This window comes from Phocoena phocoena, chromosome 8 (assembly GCF_963924675.1).
Source record: "Phocoena phocoena chromosome 8, mPhoPho1.1, whole genome shotgun sequence".
Lineage (NCBI taxonomy): Eukaryota > Metazoa > Chordata > Mammalia > Artiodactyla > Phocoenidae > Phocoena > Phocoena phocoena.
In genome coordinates, this window is record NC_089226.1 from 103,767,510 (window position 1) to 103,791,159 (window position 23,650).

The 23,650-nt window shown below is 59.8% G+C and overlaps 3 protein-coding genes across 5 annotated transcripts; all 3 read left to right on the forward strand.

Moving 5' to 3' along the window:
* The first annotated feature begins 15 nt into the window (after positions 1-15).
* Positions 16-8,125, forward strand: KLC2 (kinesin light chain 2). Of its 2 annotated transcripts, XM_065881832.1 has the most exons (15): positions 16-243; positions 2,576-2,806; positions 2,948-3,017; positions 3,675-3,897; positions 4,551-4,638; positions 4,730-4,831; positions 4,929-5,102; positions 5,205-5,304; positions 6,207-6,256; positions 6,364-6,431; positions 6,867-6,975; positions 7,078-7,236; positions 7,313-7,437; positions 7,656-7,713; positions 8,042-8,125. In XM_065881832.1, exons 1-15 carry the CDS (start codon positions 16-18, stop codon positions 8,123-8,125), a joined length of 1,869 nt encoding a protein of 622 aa, XP_065737904.1. The 2 variants fall into 2 exon arrangements, with proteins under 2 accessions (XP_065737904.1, XP_065737905.1); XM_065881833.1 differs by lacking the exon at positions 2,576-2,806.
* Positions 8,126-9,781: 1,656 nt separating this feature from the next.
* RAB1B (RAB1B, member RAS oncogene family) lies at positions 9,782-17,023 on the forward strand. 2 transcript variants are annotated; one of them, XM_065881324.1, is made up of 6 exons: positions 9,782-9,835; positions 11,475-11,547; positions 11,840-11,935; positions 12,049-12,144; positions 15,326-15,457; positions 15,550-17,023. In XM_065881324.1, the coding sequence occupies exons 1-6, from the start codon at positions 9,822-9,824 to the stop codon at positions 15,742-15,744; spliced, it is 606 nt and encodes a 201-aa protein (XP_065737396.1). In that variant the 5' UTR covers positions 9,782-9,821; the 3' UTR covers positions 15,745-17,023. The 2 variants fall into 2 exon arrangements, with proteins under 2 accessions (XP_065737396.1, XP_065737397.1); XM_065881325.1 differs by lacking the exons at positions 12,049-12,144; positions 15,326-15,457 and having other exon boundaries at positions 9,822-9,835; positions 15,550-15,744.
* Positions 17,024-18,012: 989 nt separating this feature from the next.
* CNIH2 (cornichon family AMPA receptor auxiliary protein 2) lies at positions 18,013-23,634 on the forward strand. Its single transcript, XM_065882905.1, has 6 exons — positions 18,013-18,093; positions 21,902-21,970; positions 22,399-22,446; positions 22,671-22,783; positions 23,269-23,412; positions 23,607-23,634. Exons 1-6 carry the CDS (start codon positions 18,013-18,015, stop codon positions 23,632-23,634), a joined length of 483 nt encoding a protein of 160 aa, XP_065738977.1.
* The last annotated feature ends 16 nt before the right edge of the window (positions 23,635-23,650 follow it).

The window sequence follows — 23,650 nt, forward strand, 5'->3', positions numbered from 1 at the left end:
ACAGGCGGCACGGCCATGGCCACGATGGTGCTTCCTCGGGAGGAGAAGCTGAGCCAGGATGAGATCGTGCTGGGCACCAAGGCCGTTATCCAAGGGCTAGAGACCCTGCGCGGGGAGCATCGTGCCCTTCTCGCTCCCCTCGTCGCTCATGAAGCTGGTGAGGCAGAGCCTGGCTCACAGGAGCGCTGTGTCCTCCTGCGCCGCTCCCTGGAGGCCATCGAACTGGGGCTGGGGGAGGCCCAGGTAGGCTGGTCTGGGGTGCTGAGGAGGGAGGTCATGGGAGGGGTGGAGCCTTCCAGAGGAATCCTGGCAATGTAGTAACAGAATCAGAAGGGAAGGAAGAATCTCCCCTGGAGCCTCATGGTAGGATCCCAGTAAATATCTGTTGAAGAAATGAATGGGCTCTGGAGACCCCGGCCGTGCCTGGCCCCAGGAGAGCCTGATCATCTGGCTTCTCTGCTAGGTAGCAGAGACTGCATGGCCTAAAAAAAACAGAGGAAATCCTTAAAGATCCCCCCACTCATTCTTCTATTAATTTGTTAACAGGTAAGTTATCAAGTGCCTACTACATGCCTGGCAATGTGTTAGGTGCCAGGGCTACAGGTCCAACAAGACATGAGATCCCTGCCCTAGTCCAATAGGAAGAGAGTCAGAAATACACATATATTTATTCAATATTATGGTAAGTTCTCCAAAGAAAAAAACAAGATCTTGTGACAACCTTAGCTATTGGTCAAGCAAGACTTCTGAGGAAATGACATTTAAATCAAGACCTGAAGAAAGGAATGAACCAGCCTCCAGAGAAAGGAGGAAAGTGAGAGGTTGCATGTACAAAGGTCCTGAAGTGGAAAAGATCTTGTTGTGGAGGGAGAACTGAGAGACCTGTCTAACTGGAGCTTCGTGAGGAAAGAGAGGGACAGAAAAGGCCTGCGGAGAAGGTGGGGACCAGATCATGCTGTGCCTTATTAGTTTGGGTTTTATTCTCAGGAAATCAGGAAGCCTTTGGAGGGTTTAAGCAGTAAAGGGAAACAGTCTGGCTTAGGTTTTAAAACTCTCTCTGGCTGAGGGGTGGAGAATGAACGATTGTGGGTCAGGGTGGAAGGAGGTAGCAGGTGTTAGGAAGCCACTGCTAGAATTCCAATGAGAAATGGTGGGTTGGGCCATGAGGGTAGTAAGAAGGGGGTCAGTCCTAGACGTTCTGGAAGTAGGTCCAGTAGGGCCTGGGGATGGACTAAAGGAGACAGAGAGGGGCAGGGAAAGTCCCAGGTTTGTGGTTTGAGGAAATTGAGGAGAGAGCCTGGATGGGTCAGGAGTTCTGTTTGGGCCCTCTTAAGTTGGGGCTGCCAGGATGACATGCAGACAGAGCTATCCAGGTGGTGCTGGGGTGTACAATGAGTTAGACTCTCGGGCAGAGAGTCTTGGCCCACTCAGATCTTGGCTGAGACACTGCCTGGCTCTGTGAGTCCTGGGCAGGTGGTATCCCCTTGGTTTCCTTGTTTTTAGAATAGGGGTCGTGCCATCTGCCGTAAATACTGACAGGCTGTTTAGGATATTTTTAAAAATAGCTAGTGGTTGTGAAAACACCTGTCACTTAGGCGTTTGCTAATCAACCAGAAAGTACAAGGTCCCAGACTGCCTGGCTCTCTGGGAGGGCAATGTGTCGGGCATTCACTCCTCGGCCGGCTGACTGCCAGGTGCGGAGGTGAACACACCAGGGCCCCCTCCCAGTGTATACAGGCACAGATGGACAACAGGATGGCATGGAGGTGGGGGAGGTGCCATGCTTTCCGGGGGCTGAGGGCATAAGAGGCTTCACTGCGGAAATGACCCTGACCATGAAGGACGGAGAACGGGTAGAGTCTAGGCAAGGCCCCAAGGCGGGCAGAGCCTGGAAGCTCAGGAAAGGAGTCATGGAGTTTGGAGAGAGGGATGGGGGCTGAGGCTGAGGCCTCTGGATCCCCTTACCTGCCCCTGTGGTTTTCCAGACACTGGGGGTTTAGGACACACACCCCCTTCCCTCCCTGGGAGCTGCAGGAGGACAGGGGCTGCCCTGGCTCTCTGGTAGAAGTCAGGATGGGGTCTTTCGGTAGCCCTTCAGTCGTCTATCAAGGTCTTTGGGAAAGCGCTAGCCCTGGGCCAGGGGCAGCGGTATAGTGGCTCTGGCTACAGGGCTTGAGTACAACTCCTAGGAGAGACAGGGAACGAGTGGGCAGCTCGGGGAAAGGGCAGCACCCCAGCTAGCGCTCTTAATGATCCGAGCACCCCCACAAGGTGGGAACTGGACCATCGATGTGGAGGACTAGCTGGAGGCCCAGGAAAGGGGATGGGCTATTTCAGAGTCCAGCACAGCCAGCCTGGGTCCTGACCGCAGAAGGAAGGACTTAGGAATCCCCAAGCCTCCTGGTTTCAGGTCTCAGGCTATGTTGGTCTGTTTGGGGCCCTGGGGCAAAACTCCCTTGATGAGAGGAGAACTTCAGGGTCCTCAGCCCTGCAGCTCCTCCGGGCCTGGCTCTTCTCTGGGGCCCAGGCTGGGGCGTCAGCAGGGCTCTGACCTCTGTTCCGGCTGGCTGCGCAGGTGATCTTGGCGCTGTCGAGCCACCTGGGGGCCGTAGAGTCGGAGAAGCAGAAGCTGCGGGCTCAGGTACGGCGCCTGGTGCAGGAGAACCAGTGGCTGCGGGAGGAGCTGGCAGGGACGCAGCAGAAGCTGCAGCGCAGCGAGCAGGCCGTGGCCCAGCTGGAGGAGGAGAAGCAGCACTTGCTGTTCATGAGCCAGATCCGCAAGCTGGATGAGGACACGTCCGCCAGCGTAAGCCCTGCCATGGCCACTGGGCGGGGCGGGGGCACCTGGGCGCAGGGAGGGGCGGCAGGGAGCAGACGCTGCTCCGACCCAGCCCGCCGACCCCTGGGCCGCCTGCTTCCCTGACGCCCATCCCGTCTTCCTCCCCAGGAGGAGAAGGGGGACGTCCCCAAAGACTCTCTGGATGACCTGTTCCCCAGTGAGGAGGAGCAGAGCCCAGGTGCGGAGGGGCAGCTGGCTCTGGGGGCGGGAAAGGAAGGCTGTGTGAACTCCTGGTCCTTGGGACCCAGAGGTCACAGAAAACAAGGTCTGAGTGACTGCCGTGTTCTCTCCTGCCTCGTTTCTGATTATAACATCCCAGCATTAGAGCTTAAAAGGCAGGTTTTACATGTTGCTTTTCTCATCTCCCAAGTTCTGTGAGGAGCAGGCATCACAGTTCAGAGCTTTGGAGCCGTCTGGCCTGGGTGCGAGCCCTGCTCTGCCTGCGTTTGCGCTGTGGCCACTGGTAGAGTTTCTTTCCCCTCTGAGCCTCCTCTGAGGGTTAAAGGAGGACGCATGCACAGTGCTGATCCGCGGGCCAGTACTGGCCTTGCTGATCGTGTGGCCTGTGTATCAGAGCCTCTCTTCTGCACGTGACGAGGCTGAGGCTCGGGGGTTAGGCGACTTGCCCTGGGACACACAGCTTGAAGCACTGGAGCTGGGACTCTACCCACTCTTCTTGTGGGGTGACTAGACCCACTCTACAGATGGGGAAACCGAGAGCTAATGGTGACTTGCCCGGGGCCACGTGTGAGGTCGGTCAAAGGTATGGCTGGCGTGTGCCGGCCCAGCTCAGGAGGCACTTGGCACATCTGACCTCCCGCCCTTGGCTTTGCAGCCCCCAGCCCTGGAGGAGGAGACGTGGCTGCCCAGCACGGGGGCTATGAAATCCCAGCACGGCTCCGCACCCTGCACAATCTGGTGATCCAGTACGCCTCTCAGGGCCGCTATGAGGTGGCCGTGCCACTCTGCAAGCAGGCCCTCGAGGACCTGGAGAAGACGTCAGGCCATGACCACCCTGACGTGGCCACCATGCTGAACATCCTGGCGCTGGTCTATCGGTGAGGGCTCCTCCGGCTTCGTCACCCATGGGAGCATTCTTCCTGAAGGCTCCAGCCCTGGTCACAAATCCTCAGTGCCTGCAGTGGGCCAGGACTCGGGTTCCACCAGGCAGTTGGGTGACAGAGAAAGAAGGATCTTGTCCCTGGAGAGGGCCAAGCCCACAGGGTGCCTGAGCTACAGACATGAATATGCCTCAGTCTAGTGGTGGGCAAAGGCTTGGACATAACCAGGGAGGGGAAGGCACTCAAGGACGCGGGGGGGCACACCTTCTCCAGGCACCAAGGCTTGAGGAGGGCCTTTGGTGAAAGTTGAGTTTGCCCAGAGCACAAGAGGGTCGGAGAAGGTCTCCTTGGCAGAAAGGACACCATGAGCAGAGGCCCTGGGGAACAGAGGACAAGGTGCACTGGGCATGGGGCAGTGAGGGTGGGATCTGGGGGAGTCTAGCTTGTACCCCAGCACTGCACGCCCTTCCTGCACAAAGGCCCCCAAGCCAGAGAGCAGGGGCTGACCACGTCTCCCCACGCTCTGGGTCATGCCCCATCATGCTCGCTCATTAGTAAGTATAGGAAGCGTGACCACAGGGATCTTGGGCCACTAGGAGGAGGGCCTTGGGCTGGAGGATAACCCTCATCATGCTCCCACCTGCCCCCAGGGACCAAAACAAGTACAAGGAGGCTGCACACCTGCTCAATGATGCCCTGGCCATCCGCGAGAAGACGCTGGGCAAGGACCACCCAGCTGTGAGTGAGGCTGGGTGGGAGGTGGGGCTTCCCCTCCCCCCTGCAGCTCCCAGGTCCCGGGTCATGGAGCCTCCATCCTCCCACCCCCTAGGTGGCGGCGACACTGAACAACCTGGCGGTCCTGTATGGCAAGCGGGGCAAGTACAAGGAGGCTGAGCCCCTCTGCAAGCGGGCACTGGAGATCCGGGAGAAGGTGGGAGCAGGCAGGGCAGGGCAGGCCAGGTGGGCTGGGCAGACGGGGGACGTAGGCCGGCCCCGAGCCCAGCCACCGGCTCCCGCTCCTGTCCCAGGTTCTGGGCAAGTTTCATCCAGACGTGGCCAAGCAGCTGAGCAACCTGGCCCTGCTGTGCCAGAACCAGGGCAAAGCCGAGGAGGTGGAATACTACTACCGGCGGGCACTGGAGATCTACGCCACACGCCTTGGGCCTGACGACCCCAACGTGGCCAAGACCAAGAACAACCTGGTGTCCTGGGCTAGAGGGGGCTGGAGGAAGCAGGGGGGAGGGAGGAGAGGAAAAGGCTTGACTCCTTGCATCCTGCTCACCCTCTGGGCCCTGCCCCTCCAGGCCTCCTGCTACCTGAAACAGGGCAAGTACCAGGATGCAGAGACCCTGTACAAGGAGATCCTCACCCGCGCTCATGAGAAGGAGTTCGGCTCTGTCAGCGGTGAGCATGGCTGCTGTGTGCCCCAGCTCGCGGGCCCGCTCAGCTGTCAGCATCTAGGACGAATACCTCAGCCGGGCAGGCCTCACGCCTAGGGTCTGGCTGGTCCGCAGCCATTTGTGTGCACACGTGAGCACACACACCCAACTCACACAGCCCCCTGGGAGGTTGTACCTGTGCGATGCCCTCCCTTTGCATACCCGTGCCCTCGGCCCAGAGCCTCTTCCCCTTTCTCCACTGGGCAACTGACGCTCACCGTGAGGGCCCAGCCCAGATGTCTCCCACTCTGGGAAGCCACCTTCTGGTCCTTCACGGTCAGTCACTTCCTGCTCAGGGACCCCTCGGCCCGGCCCATCATTCAGGCCTCGCATCGTCTCGCACCGTGGGCCTGAGGTTTGTACGGGTGTGCTCCCCCCACCCCGCAGTCACGGGCCCTCAAGCGCAGGCCTGCGCACCCCCCAGTCACAGGCCCTCAAGCGCAGGCCTGCGCACCCCCCAGTCACGGGCCCTCAAGCGCAGGCCTGCGCACCCCCCAGTCACGGGCCCTCAAGCGCAGGCCTGCGCACCCCCCAGTCACGGGCCCTCAAGCGCAGGCCTGCGCACCCCCCAGTCACGGGCCCTCAAGCGCAGGCCTGCGCACCCCCCAGTCACGGGCCCTCAAGCGCAGGCCTGCGCACCCCCCAGTCACGGGCCCTCAAGCGCAGGCCTGCGCCACGGGCACCTCTGTTCCAGAGGAGCGTCAGTCATGTTTTGGGTCTGTTTCTTGTCGATTCATTCATTCAGTGAAGCCCAACCCTGGTCCTTCTTGAGTACCCCTGACCTCCCCCCAGACCCCAGTCATGTGTCCAGCCCAACCAGCAGAGGCCCACATGAGAGGCTGGTGACAGCCCCCTCTCTCCCTACAGGGAACAACAAGCCCATCTGGATGCACGCAGAGGAACGGGAGGAGAGCAAGGTAGCTCTGTGGGGCAGGGCCGGGGCAGATGTCTGTGGAGGGAGGATGAGGCTGGGGGTGTGTAGAGGGGAGGGCCTTCTCCTACCTTCCGCTTATCTCTCCCCCAGGATAAGCGCCGGGACAGCACCCCCTATGGGGAATATGGCAGCTGGTACAAGGCCTGTAAAGTAGACAGGTAAGGACAGTGGGGCGGGACTGCTGGGCTAGCAGAGAGCTGGGAAGCGGCATCCTGGGTGGGGGCCGGGGCCAGGCTCCACACTCCATACTGCTCAGCCCCAGAACACACACCTCTTCTCTGTCAGCTCATCTTTCAAGGCCCAGGTCACAGGCCACCTGTCCCAAGAAGGTTTTCTGTCCCAGGACAGCCTGATTATCTCACTCCTGTGTTTCCCAGCCTTTAGTCCTGGTGGCAACATCCCACCTAGGACCCTTAGGTGATTCCCCAAAACGGGGGAATCCAGGCGGACCTAGCACAGGGCCTGACACACAGGAAAGGCTCGATTTTGGTCGGCTGGATGGTTCCTCAGGGCCAGCGTGGGCTGGGTGTCAGGATGGGCCCTGGCTCCTGGGGAACACGGAGTTGGAGCCCGTCCCGCTCTCCCGTCCGCAGCCCCACGGTCAACACCACATTGCGCAGCTTGGGGGCCCTGTACCGGCGCCAGGGCAAGCTAGAAGCCGCGCACACGCTGGAGGACTGCGCCAGCCGCAGCCGCAAGCAGGTAGGGCAACAGGCACCAGGGCTGTGGGCAGGGACCTGCGTGGCCCTGTGTGTGATCCAGTCAGGGCCCGTTGCTCCACCTGATGCGCCCGACCCCCCTCAGGGCCTGGACCCTGCAAGCCAGACCAAGGTGGTGGAGCTGCTGAAAGACGGCAGCGGTGGGCGCGGAGACCGCCGTGGCAGCCGAGACATGCCTGCGGGTGCCGGGGCTCGGTCTGAGCCTGACCTTGAGGAGGCAGGGCCTGCAGCCGAGTGGAGCGGGGTGAGTCTAGGGGCTGGACTGGGCCAGGAGGCTGTGTAGCCGGCATGGCACAGAGACGAACCTGTCCACCCCACAGGACGGCAGCGGCTCCTTGCGGCGCAGTGGCTCCTTCGGGAAGCTCCGAGATGCCCTGAGGCGCAGCAGTGAGATGCTGGTGAAGAAGCTGCAGGGTGGTGGCCCCCAGGAGCCCCCAAACCCCAGGTGAGCCGTCCACCCTGGTGAGCCTCTCGAGAACCCACCCCACAACCTACCAACCCCAGCTGAACTTCAGACCCAGGGTGAACTCCCTGTCTCGCTCAAGCTCCACCCACCACCAATCTCCCTTCCCATCAGCCTCCCTCCCCTGCCCCAAGCTGACCCCTTCCCCCATCCTCCCCCAGTTCCACCGTGGGCAAATCCTGACCGCCCTTTCCCCTCAGGATGAAGCGGGCCAGTTCCCTCAACTTCCTCAACAAAAGTGTGGAAGAGCCAGTCCAGGTACGGGTGGATAGTTGTCGGCACTGGGCAGCTGAGGCCCCGGCCCCAGGCCTGCATGTCCTGTGTACTTGCCGAGCTTCTCAAGCATGTCTGTTCATCCAGCCACACTTCCTGTCTCCATCCCAGGTCTGGCTTTGGGCTGGACCCTGGGGAGACAAATGAGGGAAACTCAGCTCCAGCCTGTGAGCGGCCAGTGGCAGCACAGTAACTGTGGAGGTGGGTGGGAGTGTCAGGACCCCAGGGACTCTGACTAGTCAGGCCCCTTCGGGCCAGGGAAGCACACACTGGCGGCAGCCCAAGGCTGAGCCACCTGCCCCTCTGCCCACAGCCTGGAGGCACAGGCCTCTCTGATAGCCGCACCCTCAGCTCCAGCTCCATGGACCTCTCCCGACGAAGCTCCCTTGTGGGCTAATCCTGAAGGGGCAGCCGGTCGCCAGAGCCTCCACCCGGCACCATCCCCACCCCAGCCCTGCGCATGGGCCTGCTGCTTGCCCCTCCTGTCTCTCCCAAGGACCCCTGTCTTTTCTGTTCAATCTCAGGGTAACCTCCTCCCTTGTCATCTCAGCCTGAGCCCTGGAGGCTGGGCCTGCCCACTCCAGTTCTACCCCTTATTTATTCCTTCCAGCAGGGCCCCCTCTTCCCTAGGTTCAGGGCCAGCGGAGGGGCTGGCCGGGGTCTCCAAAGGTAGAGAGAGGCTCAGTGGCCCCCCCTCCGCAGACCCCAAATCCAAGAACACTAAGCACCTGCCGTCCCTTCAGCACCCTGCCCTCCCCCGGCCGTTGCTTCTGTATATAGAGAAATAAGTTATTGGCCGCACTCCTCCCCTCAGTCCTTGGTACTATCCGGCCTCCCCTCACCCCACCCTTCTCTAGTGGTACCGCCCAGGCCTTAATCACCCCCATTCCGCGCGGTGGTATCTCCCAGGCTCCACATCTCAGGGGCGGTGCCTCCCCAAAGGGTTCCCTAGGCATTCTCGCTTTCCTCCCGGCCTCTGAATGGTGCGCCCTGCCCCGTGCCCCAGGACGGAGAGCCCACCCCCTGTCCGTCCTCTCACCGCCGGGCTCTGCCCTGCAGCCCGGTGTTATGCACTGCTCCTCCCGCCCAGCCTGCCCAGGCTCGGCCTGACCCCGCCCCGGGCACCGCCCGTAGAGCCATCCTGCCACGCCTCCTCCCACACCTGCAGCTTCTTGCTGGGGGCAGTGATGGACCCCTGTGGCAGGAGGGGCTGCCCCAGTTGGGAGCTGAGGCGGTCGCTCTCTATTTTCAAATGTTGCTGTAGAAATAAAGACGGTTTGACTCTGAGCTGGGCTTGTTTTGGGGCGGAGCCCGAGGGCTCCTGGCGTCTCTACGTCTCTACATTGGGGGTGGGTACAGGAGAGGCTGCGAGTGTGTGTGTGTGTGTGTGTGTGTGTGTGTGTGTCTCGCTCACGTCTGGTCCTACGCAGCTGCAACCCAGATAGGCTTCTATCCCGGAATTGTTCGGGAGCCCCACAGATTCAGGATTTTTTTTTTAACAACCTTCATCTCTGAGATTCTGGAGACCACGGGCTTTGATCGAGCTTTGCCCTTTTACCAAGCTGTTTGACCTCGAGCGAGTTACCGAGTCTCGATTTCTTCATCTATAAAATGTGGGTGACACCTTCCTGGGGTTTCTGCTGGGAGTTAGGAGCGCCAGCACACGAAGAACCCTGGATAAATGAACTTTTACTAACGCTGCGGGGAGTGTAAGGATGAATGCCTCTGTCAGACAGACGTGAAACGTGTCAACGCCAGCACTAAATTGAGGATCTAACGCCGGGACGCTGTCAGGCTCCCGAGCGCGGTCCTCAAGCCCAGGTACTTCTAGGGAGGGAACTACAAGCTCCAGAAGGCAACGCGCGGCGATGGTGGGGCGTGGGCTAGGATTACGCCTGCGCAGCGGGGGGCGGGGTGAGTTGCACAATGTAAGGAGACTACAAGTTCCGAGGAGCCACACGGCGAGGTCCCAGTCCCGAGTGTTTGCGCCTGCGCGTCGCGGGCGGGGTCTCTGGGGCGGAGCGGCCACCATCTTGAAACGGGAGGCGGAGCAGAGCCGACTGGGAGCGACCGAGCGGGCCGCCGCTGCCGCCATGAACCCCGAATAGTGAGTGCGCCCCGCCCGCGCCGTCCGGCGCAGCCTCGATCCCGAGTACGGGGCTGTACGCTTACTGGGGTTGTCCGGCCCGGGTCAGGACTGCGCGGCGCCCCCACATCCGGGTCCCTCTTCCGCTGACCTCCCCCCCTCACATCCGGGTTCTGCCCCTCCCCCGGGGGCCCCAGAACCCCGGCTCGACGCCCCGAGTTCTTGCACCCGGGCCCGGAGACTGCGACCCTGAGGGGCACCACTTGGATCCCGAGGCACCGGCACTAGCAGGCCTTGTCGGTCAGGTGACCCCGCAGCCCCGGTCTTTCCAGGCCTCAGTTTCCCCACCTGCTGCCTGAGAGTAGCGGTCTGGGTGCTGACGACGGTCCTGGCATTGTGGAGCCCATCCTCAGAGTTTCTGGTCTCGGTCCAGTTTCGGGCCCTTTAGGTCGGGTCGTATATTCTGCTCTCCAGTCCTCCCGGAATCCGCTGGGTAGCTTTTCCGCAGGTTCTCCCCTCCGGGGCTGCCGCTTTGCCCTTTACCTGGATCAAAATGCCCTGCCGCTCCCAGAGGCTGGTCCCCTCCCGCCCTCTCCTCACCTTTGCGCAAGCCCCTGGCGCCGCCGTCACCCCACTTCCCTTCGCCGTCACCCTGCCGAAGAAGTTTAGATGAATGTGGCATTTGCTTTCTCCCTTCCAGTGGGATTCTTTGTTCCTCAAACTTTCCTCACTTCTTGGTCACTCCCCCTACGGGTAGGTGGCCCACATCTCTGCCCCGACTTCTCATCGACAGTTTTCCCTTAGTGTCAGTTATCTTCTTCCTCTTTGGCCACTTCCTTTTTCTCCTCCAGATCCTGGCCTCAGATTTCCTTGGGGAAGGGTGAAGCTCTGAGCTGGATTATAAGCAGTAACAGAGAAGGGAACCAACATGCTTTCACAGAGACTTTGGAGTCTGAACCTGGTTTCCAGTATTAAAGTTAACAGCTGTGTAACTTAGAGCAAGTGGCTTCTCTTCTCTGGCCTCTATTTCTTCATTAATTGGGAATAACCGGCACTCACTTCATTGGACTGTTGTGAGGCTTAAATGAGATGATGCATTTGAAGTACTTAGCACAGGGCCAGGCACAAGTAGGAAGTGGATACGTTTTAACTGCTATTATCATTGCCGCTTGTTGACCATGTCTTTCTGGAGGCTTCATACCGGGCTCTTTACATAGGTATTCAGTGAAGTTCTAGGCTGGGCCCTGGCTTCCACTTCTGGGGCCTCCCCTGCCAAGTCAGGTATGGCACAGGGCAGTGTAGGAGGGTTTCCCTAAATAGCCCCTACTGGACCCGAAACCACGGAGTCTATCAGGAATCAGGGTAGGATACCCAGCTCTGTCACCTAACTGATGTGATCCTTGGCAAGTCACGTCCCTCTCTGTGTCTCCGTTTCCTTCTCTGTAAAGTGGGAATTCAGATGCACCCCTTTGGGCCAGCTGTGTTATGAGGAGTGGTCAGCCCTCCCCATCCCAGGACTTGTGGGAGGATCTTGTGAGTGCTTTAATACTCTAATCCAAGGCACACCTCACAGTGCGGGAGAATGCTATAGTTTTGACTCCAGGATAATGGCGGGTGGGCTCCCTGCCTTCCTTCACACCTTCCCATCCTTTCTCTCCAGTGACTACCTATTTAAGCTGCTTTTGATTGGTGACTCGGGCGTGGGCAAGTCCTGCCTGCTCCTGCGGTTTGCTGTAAGTAAGAAGCTTCCCCTACCATCCATCTGGGGTCCTGGCTGGTGGCCGGAGGGAGAGGGGGGCAACCCAGAGAATAGTGGTTGCAAGACCTGGGAGACCAAGGATGAAGTTGCAGGACTTGCCAGCAACATATCTGACTGAACAGGGGCATAGGGCTGGCAAGTTGGGGTGCTGAGAACTGGGGCTCAGCAGTTAGGAGCTCAGCTGGGACAGGACACTGGAGGGAGGTTTTCCAGATGGGCCTCAGACCTGTTCACTCAGGCCATTTCACTGGTCCCTGATCTTTCAGGATGACACATACACAGAGAGCTACATCAGCACCATCGGGGTGGACTTCAAGATCCGAACCATTGAGCTGGATGGCAAAACCATCAAACTTCAGATCGTGAGTGTTGCTCCTCCCAGAATCTCTGGTGCAGAGACATCTCCCTTGGGAGGGGAGGGGCCCTGGGCATGGAGCCCAGGGCTGACCTGCCCCTCTCTCCTGCTGTCTTGTAGTGGGACACAGCTGGTCAGGAACGGTTCCGGACCATCACTTCCAGCTACTACCGGGGGGCTCACGGCATCATCGTGGTGTACGACGTCACCGACCAGGTACTCCTGGGCTCACCATCCCCCACTTTGCCTCCTCAGCCTCAGGTCTTTGGCTTTTGCTGCTTTTTGCTGTTCCCGTTCTCTCTTTCTTATGCTGCCCGGAAAGGAGACTGTTCTCGGACTCATTTCACAAGGAGGGAAATAGCTGCAGACCTGGATCCTCCCCAAGCCCCGCTGCAGGGCCTTGGCAGAACCCGGCCTCACCTCCCTGTCAGACTTGCCACCTTATTCTTGACCTTCCAGGCACCTGTCTTTTGTGGGGGGGTTAGTCAGCTGATTGGTTGCTGTGCTGGGCCCGTGGCCTCCTGGGTAAAGACACTGTGGAGAAGCGATTGGAGGGCCTTACACAAGGAAGTGAGGGAGCCCTGCACTCTGGGCCCAGTGTGAGCAGAGTTCTGGGAGCCCTGTGTCTGCTGTGGCAGCGTTAGTCTCGTGTCATTGGCATCAGTGGTGATGTTAATAGCGGGAAACAGTCCTGTCACGCGTTAAGAGTTCACAGGTTCTGTCACAGCCCTTTGATGCTTGTAACACTCCAAAGAGGTGTGTGTTATATTCCCATTTTACAGATGAAGAAATGGGTCGGGGTGGTAGGACTTTCTTAGGCCCTGCAGCTAGTTAAGTGGCAGAGACAGAAAGCCCAGGCCTACTGATTCTACCCGCTTTGTTTTTTTTAAACTTTGTTGCTTCATGGGGGTCAGGCCCTGGGGACATGGAGATCCTTGTATCAGCCCCAGGCCAGGAGGAGTCCCTGCTCTGAGGGGCCGCTGGGCTCTTCAGCTCACCAGGGACTCTTGATGCCTCCTGGACAACAAGCTGTGGGTGAACTTTGCTCCACTCGGAGGTCACCAAGGACCTCTAACCGCCAAAACTTGTGACTTCATTTCAGTTTTTGCCATGATTGATCTCCCATGGCTTTTAACTCTGTTCTCTTCCCTCTCTTTGAAAAAGTTACTGTCTCAAGCTCTGCCATCTCCTGCTGCAGCAGATTCTCTTTTCAGTGACTTCTTACTGGTCCGTCGTATCCTGCCCCGCTACAGCCCCAGATTCTGCGCCTCTTGATTGCCCCAGGCCGCCTCCTGACTCTCCCTGCACAGTTCTGACCACCTTGTGGTTTGGCTTCTTGTTTTGTGATTTCTACGAGTAAAGAGCTGTCACTGTGGATCGCCTCCTGAGTCCTGCGTTCTCCTGGCACTTTATGTCTGTGTTAATTCCCATGTTCACAGCAGAACCCAGTGCACTCAATGGTGGCATCCCTCTTTTCCAGATGAGGAAACACAGTTAGACGTATGTTGAGTTACCTGCGCATGGCTTCACAGTCAGGAAAGGCAAAGCCCGTGTTTTGAACCCAGGGTTCTTTGCTTCCCAGCACATCCTTTCCTGCCTCTAGACCGCCTTCAAGCCATCTGCAGAGCTCCAGACCATCTGCAGAACTCAGCTTGTCTGGTGCTGGTCTCCCCATCTCTTCTTGAACTGGCTTCTGCATCCTCATCTTTATAACAGAGTCCCTGTTGGCCTGACCAGAAAACCCTTCCCTCCCCCATCCTGTCAGTCCTTGGGCCCCTCTGTTCTCCCCCATCATCTCTCCCAGATCCGTTCCCTTGTAATAATAGCAGTGATGAGGATAATGGCAGCTCTTGCTAATTAAGCACTTGTTAGGAGACAAGCCTGCATTCATTATCCCATGCTCACAACAGCCCCACCAGGAGGTACTGTTTTATAGAAGTGAGGAAACTGAGGTTCAGAGAAGCCAAGTGACATATCTAGGATCATACAATAAGTGGCAGAGGTGGGGCTTAACCCAGGGTGGTCTGACTCTAAATCCTGTGCTTTTGCCTGCCTCATTCCCTGGCTCAGGGCACATCTTCTCTTCCCGGGATTATGCCAACCATCTCCCAGTTGGTCTCCGTCTCCTTGCCGGTCTGACCTGGCCTCTGCACTCCTGCCAGGACTGTCTTCCCAGAACGCAGCTGTGCTCTTGCTGCTTCCTTCCTAAGAAAACCTCTACTGGCTCCTGGTTGTCTAAGATTTGTCCAGGCTAAGACCCTCCCTGCTTGGGCCTGCTTCCTCTTCCTTTCATTCCCTGCTCAGGGACTGTGTCCCAGCTGCTTTTAGCTTTTCCCCCTCCCCAAAGACAGCACGCCCATCCCATCCCATCCCGTGACCCGGCATATGTCTGCTTCTCCCCTCGCACCTTGCCCCATCCCTCCACTGGCACCCACACGGGGGTAGTTCGTCCCTGCAGGTGTAGGTCGGCTGTCATCTCCCCAGGCAGAGATGATCCTGGAGCTCCACCTGCTCCTGCCTTCTATCCCTGCAGCGCTTGGTCGCCCTGTCTTGCCGTTATATGTGCCCTAGTCTAGTCCTCCATTGTCCCCTGAGTGCTTTAGGGCAGGGCCCAGGCATGATTCCATTATTTGAACCCAGTGCCCAGCACAGGGCCCCGCCTGGGACATGGCAGGAGGTGTACGTTTGAACCCAGTGTGATATCACCAGACCTCTGGCTCCTAAGAAGGGAAAGCGGCTCTAGCTCAAGCATATTCCTAAAAGTTCTGTCCTTTGTCGGCGTGCCAGGTGTCGGGGGGTGGGGCACAGCAGGCTGCCGGGAGAGCCAGGCCGAGCTCGGAGGCTGTCAGTGCCAGAAGTAGGACGAATGTCAGGCCCTGTTCCCAGTATACCTGTCTCCCCCGTAGGCCAGGGTCTCCTCTGTGAGGATCCTCCACCCACCACTGGGCTCCAAGGTTTCAAACCTTAAAGGGATTTTAAGGCCACTGTGGGGACTTTGTAATTCTTGCTAACCTGTTATCCTTTGTTTCTCTCTTTCCTCTGGCCTCTCTCCTGATGCCATTTGCTCCCTCCACGTGGTTAGGCCTTTTCTGTGTCTTGGGTAAACACGAGCAGCTGCAGGAAGCAGAGCTGGCTGGCCCTTGGTCTAAGCTGCTGAGGTGTCGGGGCTGTTGGTAGACAGCCGGGGCTCTGCTGGGCCTGGCTCTTGGGGTCTCAGACAGAGGAGGGCAGGAAGGAGCGCTAAGCCTGGAGGAGCTTCCTCTGGGTCCCTGAGCCCAGGGCGCCTGCCTTTCTCAGGAGCCCAGGACAGCCATCTTCCCCTGAAAACCCCTGTTCTCCAGGCCTGGCGTAGGGGCGGGAGGTGGGAGCAAAGTAACTTTTGATCTGGTCCCTCTAGGAATCCTATGCCAACGTGAAGCAGTGGCTACAGGAGATCGACCGCTATGCCAGCGAGAATGTCAATAAGCTCCTGGTGGGCAACAAGAGCGACCTCACCACCAAGAAGGTGGTGGATAACACCACAGCCAAGGTGAGCAGGCCTGGGCCAGGCCGCCCGGGTGGGCTGGGGCCTGCTGCCCCTCACCTCCTCTCCCCTTCTCTTTTCTCCTCTCCCCTTATCAGGAGTTTGCAGATTCTCTGGGCATCCCCTTCCTGGAGACGAGTGCCAAGAACGCTACCAATGTCGAGCAGGCGTTCCTGACCATGGCTGCCGAGATCAAAAGGCGGATGGGGCCTGGGGCAGCGCCAGGGGGTGAGCGGCCCAACCTCAAGATTGACAGCACCCCTGTGAAGCAGGCTGGTGGCGGCTGTTGCTAGGAGGGGCTCGTGGGGTGGGACCAGAGGTGGCACCTTCTCCAGATGATGCCCCTGGAGGGGGCAGGAGGTACTTCCCTCTCCCGGGGCATTTGAATCTATGGCTTTGGGGTGTCCTGGGCTCCCCATCTCCCTCTGGCCTGTCTGCCTGCCGCCCTGCGCCCCAGTTCTGTCAGGGCCCCCAAGAGAGGACACCCAGGACCTTTGGCTGGGGTGAGGGTGCGGGCTTGCTCTGCTGCTGCCTCTGGGTGACTTTAAAAGATACCCCACCACACACCTTTGGGATGAGGGCTCTCCTCTGTCTGTCTCCCTCCCCCTGCCCCCCGTGTATGCTGCAGTGGGTTTCTCTCCTTACTCTTCTTCCTCCCCTCCCCTGCGCCACCCCCCTTCCCCAGGAGCCGAGGGCCTCCCTGGCCTCTACTGCCCCTGGCTGTAGTCAGCACCTGGGGCCAGGAATGGGACCAGGGGATCCAGGGCCCTGGAATGCAGGGCCCTGGGCTGGACCTCAGGACGGGCATGGGGCCACAGGGCCCCAGCAGCCCACTTTCCTCTCCTCCCTGCCTCCCCCCCGACACACACACTCACAGCTCGAGCCGTCCAGCTGCGGTGGGGTCTGAGCACATCTAGGGCAGGTGGGTGGGCAGCTGCGCTGGGCCTGTGTCTTGAGCCCAGAGGGAGCCTGCTCCTGCCACTCCCTGCCCTGCCAGAGCCAGGCCCGTGTGCTGCCTGCCCACCGTGCCCCTTTGTCCCCAAGGCAGGCGGAGGCGGAAGGCCCACCGTGCCAGAGGCTGGGCACCAGCCTTAACCCTCACTCTGCCAGCACCTCCTCCCTTTCCCTGAGGCAGCACATCTGGCTTATTCTCCCCCTTCCGTCCCTTGGAGCCTATGAGGGCGGATCCTCATCCCCTGTCGCTACTTCTCTGGGAATGTGGGTGCAACCCAGGGTGGGGGGGGCCTCTCCACTTAACTCCCTCCCACCCAGGATGCTAGCCCCCTGCCTCTGACACAGCTTCTTCCTGCAGAAAAACAAACCTTTGATCTCTACCTGAGAAGCCATGTCCCTTGTGCTGTCTCTTGCCTGTCCCACCTGTGCCCTCCCCTCCAGCTTGTATTTAAGTCCCTGGGCTGCCCCTTGGGGTGCCCTCCCAACTCCCAGGTTCCCCTCTGGTGTCATGTCAGGCATTTTGCAAGGAAAAGCCACTTGGGGAAAGACGGAAAGGACAAAAAATAAATAAATAAATTTCCACTGGCCTTCGGGTGAGCCGAGGGTTTTTGCAAGGAAGTTGTGGTGGCTGAGTGTGGTCTGTGGTGGGAGCTGCCTTTGGGTGGCAGGGAAGGAACTGGAGCCGTGGTCTTGGTGGGCTGCACAGGGGGTCCTGGCTTGGGCTGTGTGTCCTAGGGTTGCTGTTGAAAGGCCTTGACCCATTTCCTGAAGCCAGGAGAGCTGCCTGCTTGTGCTTCTATAGTCTGTCCCCACGGGCCCAGCACGGTTCCGGCGGCCGGGAGGGCGGCTGGCGGCCGTCAGTGAGCACCTGGTGAGCCGCCGGCGCCGCCGCCGCCGCCAACACCCACACAGGCGGGTCCGGGATGGGGAGTTGGGCCGCAGACCTTGTGCCCCGCTGTGTCTGGCCCGCGTCCCCTTCAGCCCCCTGGCTCAGCCCCCTCTCCCGGCTTTTTCTGGGTTCAAGCCAGGTGTCTGACCCCCTCGGACGGTGACAAGTGCTTTGCACTTAAGACCTCGGTCCGACCTCCGTGGCCGGCGAATGAGGGCAGAGGTGCGGGCACCCGTCCGAGTGGGCCGAGTGTGGCAGTGGTGGGCTCGTTGTGTGACGTGGGGGGGGGTTATGCCAGGGATGTGCGTCCATGCTTACGTGTCCCTGAGGTTGGGGCGGGGGTGGCGCTCGGGCCGCGCTGGCGGAGGGGCGCACAGAGACCCAGCCCCGCCCGCCCGAGGCTGCTCGCACGCCGGCCCCGCCCCCGGCTCCGCCCCGCCGGCTTCGCGGGCTGGAGAGCGAGGGAGCCGCGGGCGAGGGATCGCAGGATGAGCGATTGGGGCCCGGGCAGCCGGCAGCGGACGCGCCCCCCGAGCCCACCGGCCCGCGCCCCACGGCCCCGCGGCCCCGATCCCGGCCGCGCCGCCCGCGTCCCCCGAGCCCGCGCCCGAGCCCTGCGGGCCATGCCCGGCCGGCCCTAAGCGCGGGCCGGGGGGGCGTCCCCTTGCGCCCGGGACCCGCGCTGGCGCCCCCCGGGCCGCCGCCCGGCGCGGGGGCCATGGCGTTCACCTTCGCCGCGTTCTGCTACATGCTCACCCTGGTGCTGTGCGCCTCTCTCATCTTCTTTGTCATCTGGCACGTAAGGCCGGGCTGGGGCTGGGGCTGGGGCTGGGGTCGGAGTGGGGGCAGGGGGCGCTGGGAGCAGGAGGGGGACGGACGGATGGTCTCAGGGCCCGGAGAAACTTGGAGCCTCCTCTCCGCTATCCCCCATCAGTCGGCTACTGTTCGCTCCATAAACACCCCCCATCATCGGCTTCCTTCCCGGGCCCCCCCCCTTTCTCCGCCGCCCCCGACTGTCTGTGGGTATGTCAGTCGGTCTCTGACCCCCCTCCCCTGCCCCATGGCAGCCTTGGGGTGTGGGGCGGAATTCTGGGATTCTTGTTCCTTTCCCTCCTATTTCCCCACCCCCCAACCCCCGCCATCTAGTCGCCCCCGTTTGTCCGTCGGGCAGTTTGTCTGTCTACTCTCCCCACCCCCTTTGTGGGTTTTTCCAGCCAGAGTGAAGGAGCCAGTTGCTATGGCAACTGCATCTGTTTACAGGACCCACAGATCGCAGAGCCCATTAACCCTTTCCATTCCCGCCCCCCACCCCCACTCTCTGACCCAGCAGTGATTGGCTCTAAGCAGCCCCAGAGACCTAACCCCGATCACCAGCTCACCTTGGGTTTCCCTACCCCCTCCTGTTCGGTCTTCCCCCCACTAGGTTTCCTCCCCACTTTCCAGCTTTCCTCTTCTTCCTGCCCCCACTTTCCTCTTTGTCTCCTGTTTCCTTTGGTCTGTCTCTCTCTCCAGCCTTGCCTCACACCTGGTTCTTCAAAACGTCCATTTCTCATCCCTTATCCTGATTGCCTCCCTTTAGAGAGGGTCCCTCTCCCCCACTGTCTGGGGCCTTCTCAGTGGTCCCCTGCCTGTCTCCCTTCTACTCACTACAGAACTATCAATCAGCCTCCAGCTTATTTTTTGGGACCCTTGCCCCCCACCCCCTTTACTGCCCTCTCTTCTCCTATGTACCCTGAGGTTTCAGCCACCACCCTATCCCCTCCACACGGCCTGTGCATCTTGGCCCTGGCCCGCTCAGCTCAGCATCCTCTGCTTGTACGTCCAGCACACACCTCCCTGATCATCGCGTTATCCCCCATCGGTCTCTCTGTACCCGCTTCCTTCCTCTTCCTCCCCATTGCCTCACCTGCTTCTTTCTTGGTCTCCCCACTTCATCACTCCTTTCTTTTCCTGGGACCTGCTGCCTGCCTGCTCCGTGGTCCTCCCTGGCCCTTGATCAGTCTCTCCCTTCATCCTTCCCTGCTGTCCCCTTGCTGTCTGTCTCTTTTACATCAGGATTCCATGGACTCTGACTGCGCGCCTTCTGTGTGAGGAGTGAGCCCCCATAGACACCTTCAGACACACACACCCCATCTGCAGCCCTCTCTCTCTTTGGGTCTCTCAGTTGCTTTTTCTTTTCTCTGCCCCCTTCTCTATTTCTCTTTCCCTTCCTCCATCTCCCCTAGGTCCATCTTGGTCTCTCTGAGCCTTCTAGCTCATCCCAGGGCCTTGGAAAATCCTGTGGGGTGGTGGCAGGAGGGCTGGAGTCCTGAGGACTGGAAGGAATTGAGAGTCATGGGCTGGGCACACAGAGCTAACCAGCTCCTGGGAGGAAGGCTCCTGGAATTCAAGAAGCCCCTTTTTGGGCTCCTCCCCACCCAGAGGCCTCCAACAGCCTCTGTGGGGGTCCCTGTCCTCAGGGGATGCTCAGAGCAGACCTCCATCCAACACACCTGTCGATGCTCCTGAGAACCGGGCTCTGGGTGGCTTTGGGAGTGACAAGGATGAATAAGACTCAGGCTTCGCCCTTCTGGGGCTCCCAGGCTGGGAGAGAGGGCCCAAGTGCTCCCCAAAAATACTCATTGAGTACCGACTACGTGTCAGGCACTGTGTTCGCTCAGCCGTTTAGCTGGGCGATCATAGCAAGTCTCTTGTCCTGAGTCTGTTTCCTCATCAGTAAAGTGGGCTTGTTGTATATACAGCAGAGTGTATATAAGCCCAGAGCAAGGCTTGCCAAGGGGTGTGCAGGTGGGGAGAGGAGGTGTGGTCCTCAATCCAAATTGGTAAGAATTAGATAGAACCTTACAGGGCAGGACCCCAGATCCCACCACAGACCCTGAGCCTAGGCCCCACTGGTCGCTAGGCAACCCTGGTGGGGAGTGACGCGTGTCTGCTGTCACCGTGGGGGATTGTTTGTTCCAGGGGGCTGAGTCAGCGCCAGGCAGCCTGGGGGGTGGGAAGTGCAACACTCGCCGCCTGCTGGTGGTGCCAGCTCTGGGGCAGACAGACGGCACCCTTCCGCTCCCTGCTGGACCCTGTTGCTGTGCCTCACAGGCAGGCGGCTGCCCAGAGTCAATGGGGAGTTGGTGGGGCTGCTCCAGATGGCCCCAGCTCCCTCCAGGAAGCCCGTGTTCTCTCCCTTCGAGCCTTAAGGGGTCCGGGATGCTTGGGGGTGGTGGGCCCGCTGCTTCATCCTAGGGCTGATGCTCAGGGGAGGGGACTCCAGAAGGCTCCTCTGCCAGCCTTTCTCCCGTGCCAGCTCCCCCCAGGTCTGTCCCATCATCTCAAACACCTGCTCCCCCCAAGAGTTTCCCATCCCAGTGAGGACAGTGCCGTCCAACAGATTCCCCAACACCCAAAGTCACCTTGGGCCCCTTTGCCTCCACTTCACTGCCATTCAAGCCCTCTGGGTTCTGGCTTCTAAATAGCTCTGGAATCCATCCCCACTGTCCCTCTCTTCACTCAGATCACCACACCTCCCCCCGGCAAGCCCCAGCCGCAACACTCCCAATAGTCCCCTGACTGGTCTGGCCTGAGTGTAGTAAAGTGGTTAAAATTTTAACTCTGGAATCTAACGGCTTTAGAAATCTGGCTTGCCACTAACTGGCTATGTGGCCTTGGACAAGTCATTTAATCTATCTCAGTTTCCTCATCTGCAAAATGGAAGTGATAATACCAGCACCTACGTCATCAGGTTGTTGTAAGCATCAAATGAGTTAACAAACATAAAGCCTGTTGGCATGGAGGAAGCATCATGTATGTCTTGGCTGGGACCGTTAGCCAGTTTGTACTTCCTGTTCGGTCAATCCTAAAACATCAACCTAACCACCCTGCTTTGCTGCTTTATACCCCTCGATGGCTCCCCTTTACTTCTGTGTTGTAGTCCAAACATCTGGTCCGGCCTCACAAGGCACCTACGTCTGGCGCTGCTGACCTCTCCAGCCCATCTTTCACCATTCCCGTCTTTCTTCCCTCTCCCCTCACACTTTCACTTTAGCCATATAGAACCTGCAAGCTTCCTGAATGTTCCTTGTTCTTTCAACCCTCTGCCTTGGTACCTGCTGTTCCTGCTCTTCAGACTGCCTTTCCCGCATTTGTTCACCAAACTCCTACTCAAGAGTCCAGCCTGAACTCCCCATCCCCACGCTACGCTGGATCAGGCACCCACCCCAGGTTCTTCCTGCACTCCACAGCCCTGATCACCCTGGATGTAGTTCACAGTTTTTCTCCCAAGTCTGGGGTTCCTCCCGGGCAGGGGCTGTGTCCCAGGCTTCTGGGACCCTAGTGTTCAGCACGGGGCCCAGCGGAGAAGACAGTATCTCTTGGGATGTTTTGGATGGAGGTGTAGTGGACATGTCCTGAACTGGGCATCAGCACACTAGAGTTCCATTCCAAATTGTTGTGTGACCTTGGGCCAGGCTCCACCCCTCTCTGGGCCTCAGTTTCTCCACCTTTGCAGCACGTCCCATCTGGTCCGATCCCCATGTGTGAATCTTATGCCACAGAAGAATGCGTGGGGGGCCATAAGCTGCTGCCCCAACCCTGACGGGCACACGCCCCTCCCCCAGATCATAGCCTTTGACGAGCTGCGGACCGACTTCAAGAACCCCATCGACCAGGGGAACCCAGCGCGGGCAGTAAGTGATACATGTGTTGTGCCGAGGTGTGTCCGTCCGTCTGTCTTGCCATATGTCGCGGGTGGAGGACGGCGGGGGGACAGGAAGACGGAAGTAGAGGGGACGGTGGCCGTGCCCCTCCCTTTGCCTTGTCCCAGCCCCCAGCAAACACCTGGCTCGGGCTCAGGGCTCGGGTTCCTCCTGGCGGGGCAGCCGTTGCCAGGCTCTGGGCCGTTGCCATGGAGACGCGGGTGAAGATCCCTCCATGGTGACGGTCGCTATGGGGACGGCGCGGCTGCTTTCCTGCCGCGCCGCCGGAAACGCCGCAGAGCCTGCTCTGGCGCCCCCTGGGGGCCACGTGCAGGGAGTTGGGGGCGTGGGGGGGGGCGGGGCGCCCCCAGTGCCCGCTCCTTCACCTCCACCATTGCGGTCTTTTCCTCTCCCTACAGCGCGAGCGTTTAAAAAACATCGAACGCATCTGCTGCCTCCTGAGGAAGGTCAGTGTCAGGGCTAGGGATAGGAGGCTCCTAGCCGAGCTCAGCGCCGCTGTAACCCAGAGCCGGGCCTTCCCCCTCTGCGGCCTGTTTGATCTGCTCTGCCACGTGGGCGGGAGTGGGAGGCTAGAAGCCCTTTCAGTCCCCAGAGGTGATGGTGGGTGGGCACCTCGAAGCTTGGATCTGTCCTAGCACCTGGCCGCTGACCTCTCACCCTCACTCCCCAGCTGGTGGTCCCAGAATACTCCATCCACGGCCTCTTCTGTCTGATGTTTCTGTGTGCAGCTGAGTGGGTGACCCTGGGCCTCAACATCCCCCTCCTCTTCTACCACCTCTGGAGGTGAGGGTAGCGGCTGCCTTCGGGAGGGTGAGATGGGAGAGCGGGGCAGGTGACCCTGGGCCTCAACATCCCCCTCCTCTTCTACCACCTCTGGAGGTGAGGGTAGCGGCTGCCTTCGGGAGGGTGAGATGGGAGAGCGGGGCAGGTGACCCTGGGCCTCAACATCCCCCTCCTCTTCTACCACCTCTGGAGGTGAGGGTAGCGGCTGCCTTCGGGAGGGTGAGATGGGAGAGCGGGGCAGGTGACCCTGGGCCTCAACATCCCCCTCCTCTTCTACCACCTCTGGAGGTGAGGGTAGCGGCTGCCTTCGGGAGGGTGAGATGGGAGAGCGGGGCAGGTGACCCTGGGCCTCAACATCCCCCTCCTCTTCTACCACCTCTGGAGGTGAGGGTAGCGGCTGCCTTCGGGAGGGTGAGATGGGAGAGCGGGGCAGGGTGTGGGTGGGAGCCTTGGGGGTGGGCACTCAGGCCCCTCTCTCCCCCCAGGTACTTCCACCGTCCTGCGGATGGCTCTGAGGTCATGTACGACGCGGTCTCCATCATGAATGCTGACATCCTCAACTACTGCCAGAAGGAGTCCTGGTGCAAACTCGCCTTCTACCTGCTCTCCTTCTTCTATTACCTGTACAGGTGAGGTCCTGCCCATGGCGGTCAGAAGTCAGGGAAGGGATGCTCCAGGCACTATCCCTCCAATCCCAGGAATGGCTGGGCCCCAAGTTCCTGCCCTTTGCCCTTGATGACTGAGGGCAACCTAGGGTGCGACAGGGTGGGTGGCCAGTAGCGGGCATGCTCGCGACTTGGCTCACTGCCTTGTCTTCCCACAGTATGGTTTATACGTTGGTGAGTTTCTAAGGGGGAAGCCGGCCAG

Bases quoted from the DNA above. Each gene is read 5' to 3' on its own strand.
- CNIH2 (XM_065882905.1), top strand. From the start codon at position 18,013: ATGGCGTTCACCTTCGCCGCGTTCTGCTACATGCTCACCCTGGTGCTG. The intron at 21,971-22,398 runs GTAAGTGATACA...CTCTCCCTACAG, and splicing joins AGGGGAACCCAGCGCGGGCA to CGCGAGCGTTTAAAAAACAT. The intron at 23,413-23,606 runs GTGAGGTCCTGC...GTCTTCCCACAG, and splicing joins TTCTTCTATTACCTGTACAG to TATGGTTTATACGTTGGTGA.
- KLC2 (XM_065881832.1), top strand. From the start codon at position 16: ATGGCCACGATGGTGCTTCCTCGGGAGGAGAAGCTGAGCCAGGATGAG. The intron at 2,807-2,947 runs GTAAGCCCTGCC...CTTCCTCCCCAG, and splicing joins ATGAGGACACGTCCGCCAGC to GAGGAGAAGGGGGACGTCCC. The intron at 7,714-8,041 runs GTACGGGTGGAT...CTCTGCCCACAG, and splicing joins GTGTGGAAGAGCCAGTCCAG to CCTGGAGGCACAGGCCTCTC.
- RAB1B (XM_065881324.1), top strand. The intron at 11,936-12,048 runs GTGAGTGTTGCT...GCTGTCTTGTAG, and splicing joins AAACCATCAAACTTCAGATC to TGGGACACAGCTGGTCAGGA. The intron at 15,458-15,549 runs GTGAGCAGGCCT...TCCCCTTATCAG, and splicing joins TGGATAACACCACAGCCAAG to GAGTTTGCAGATTCTCTGGG.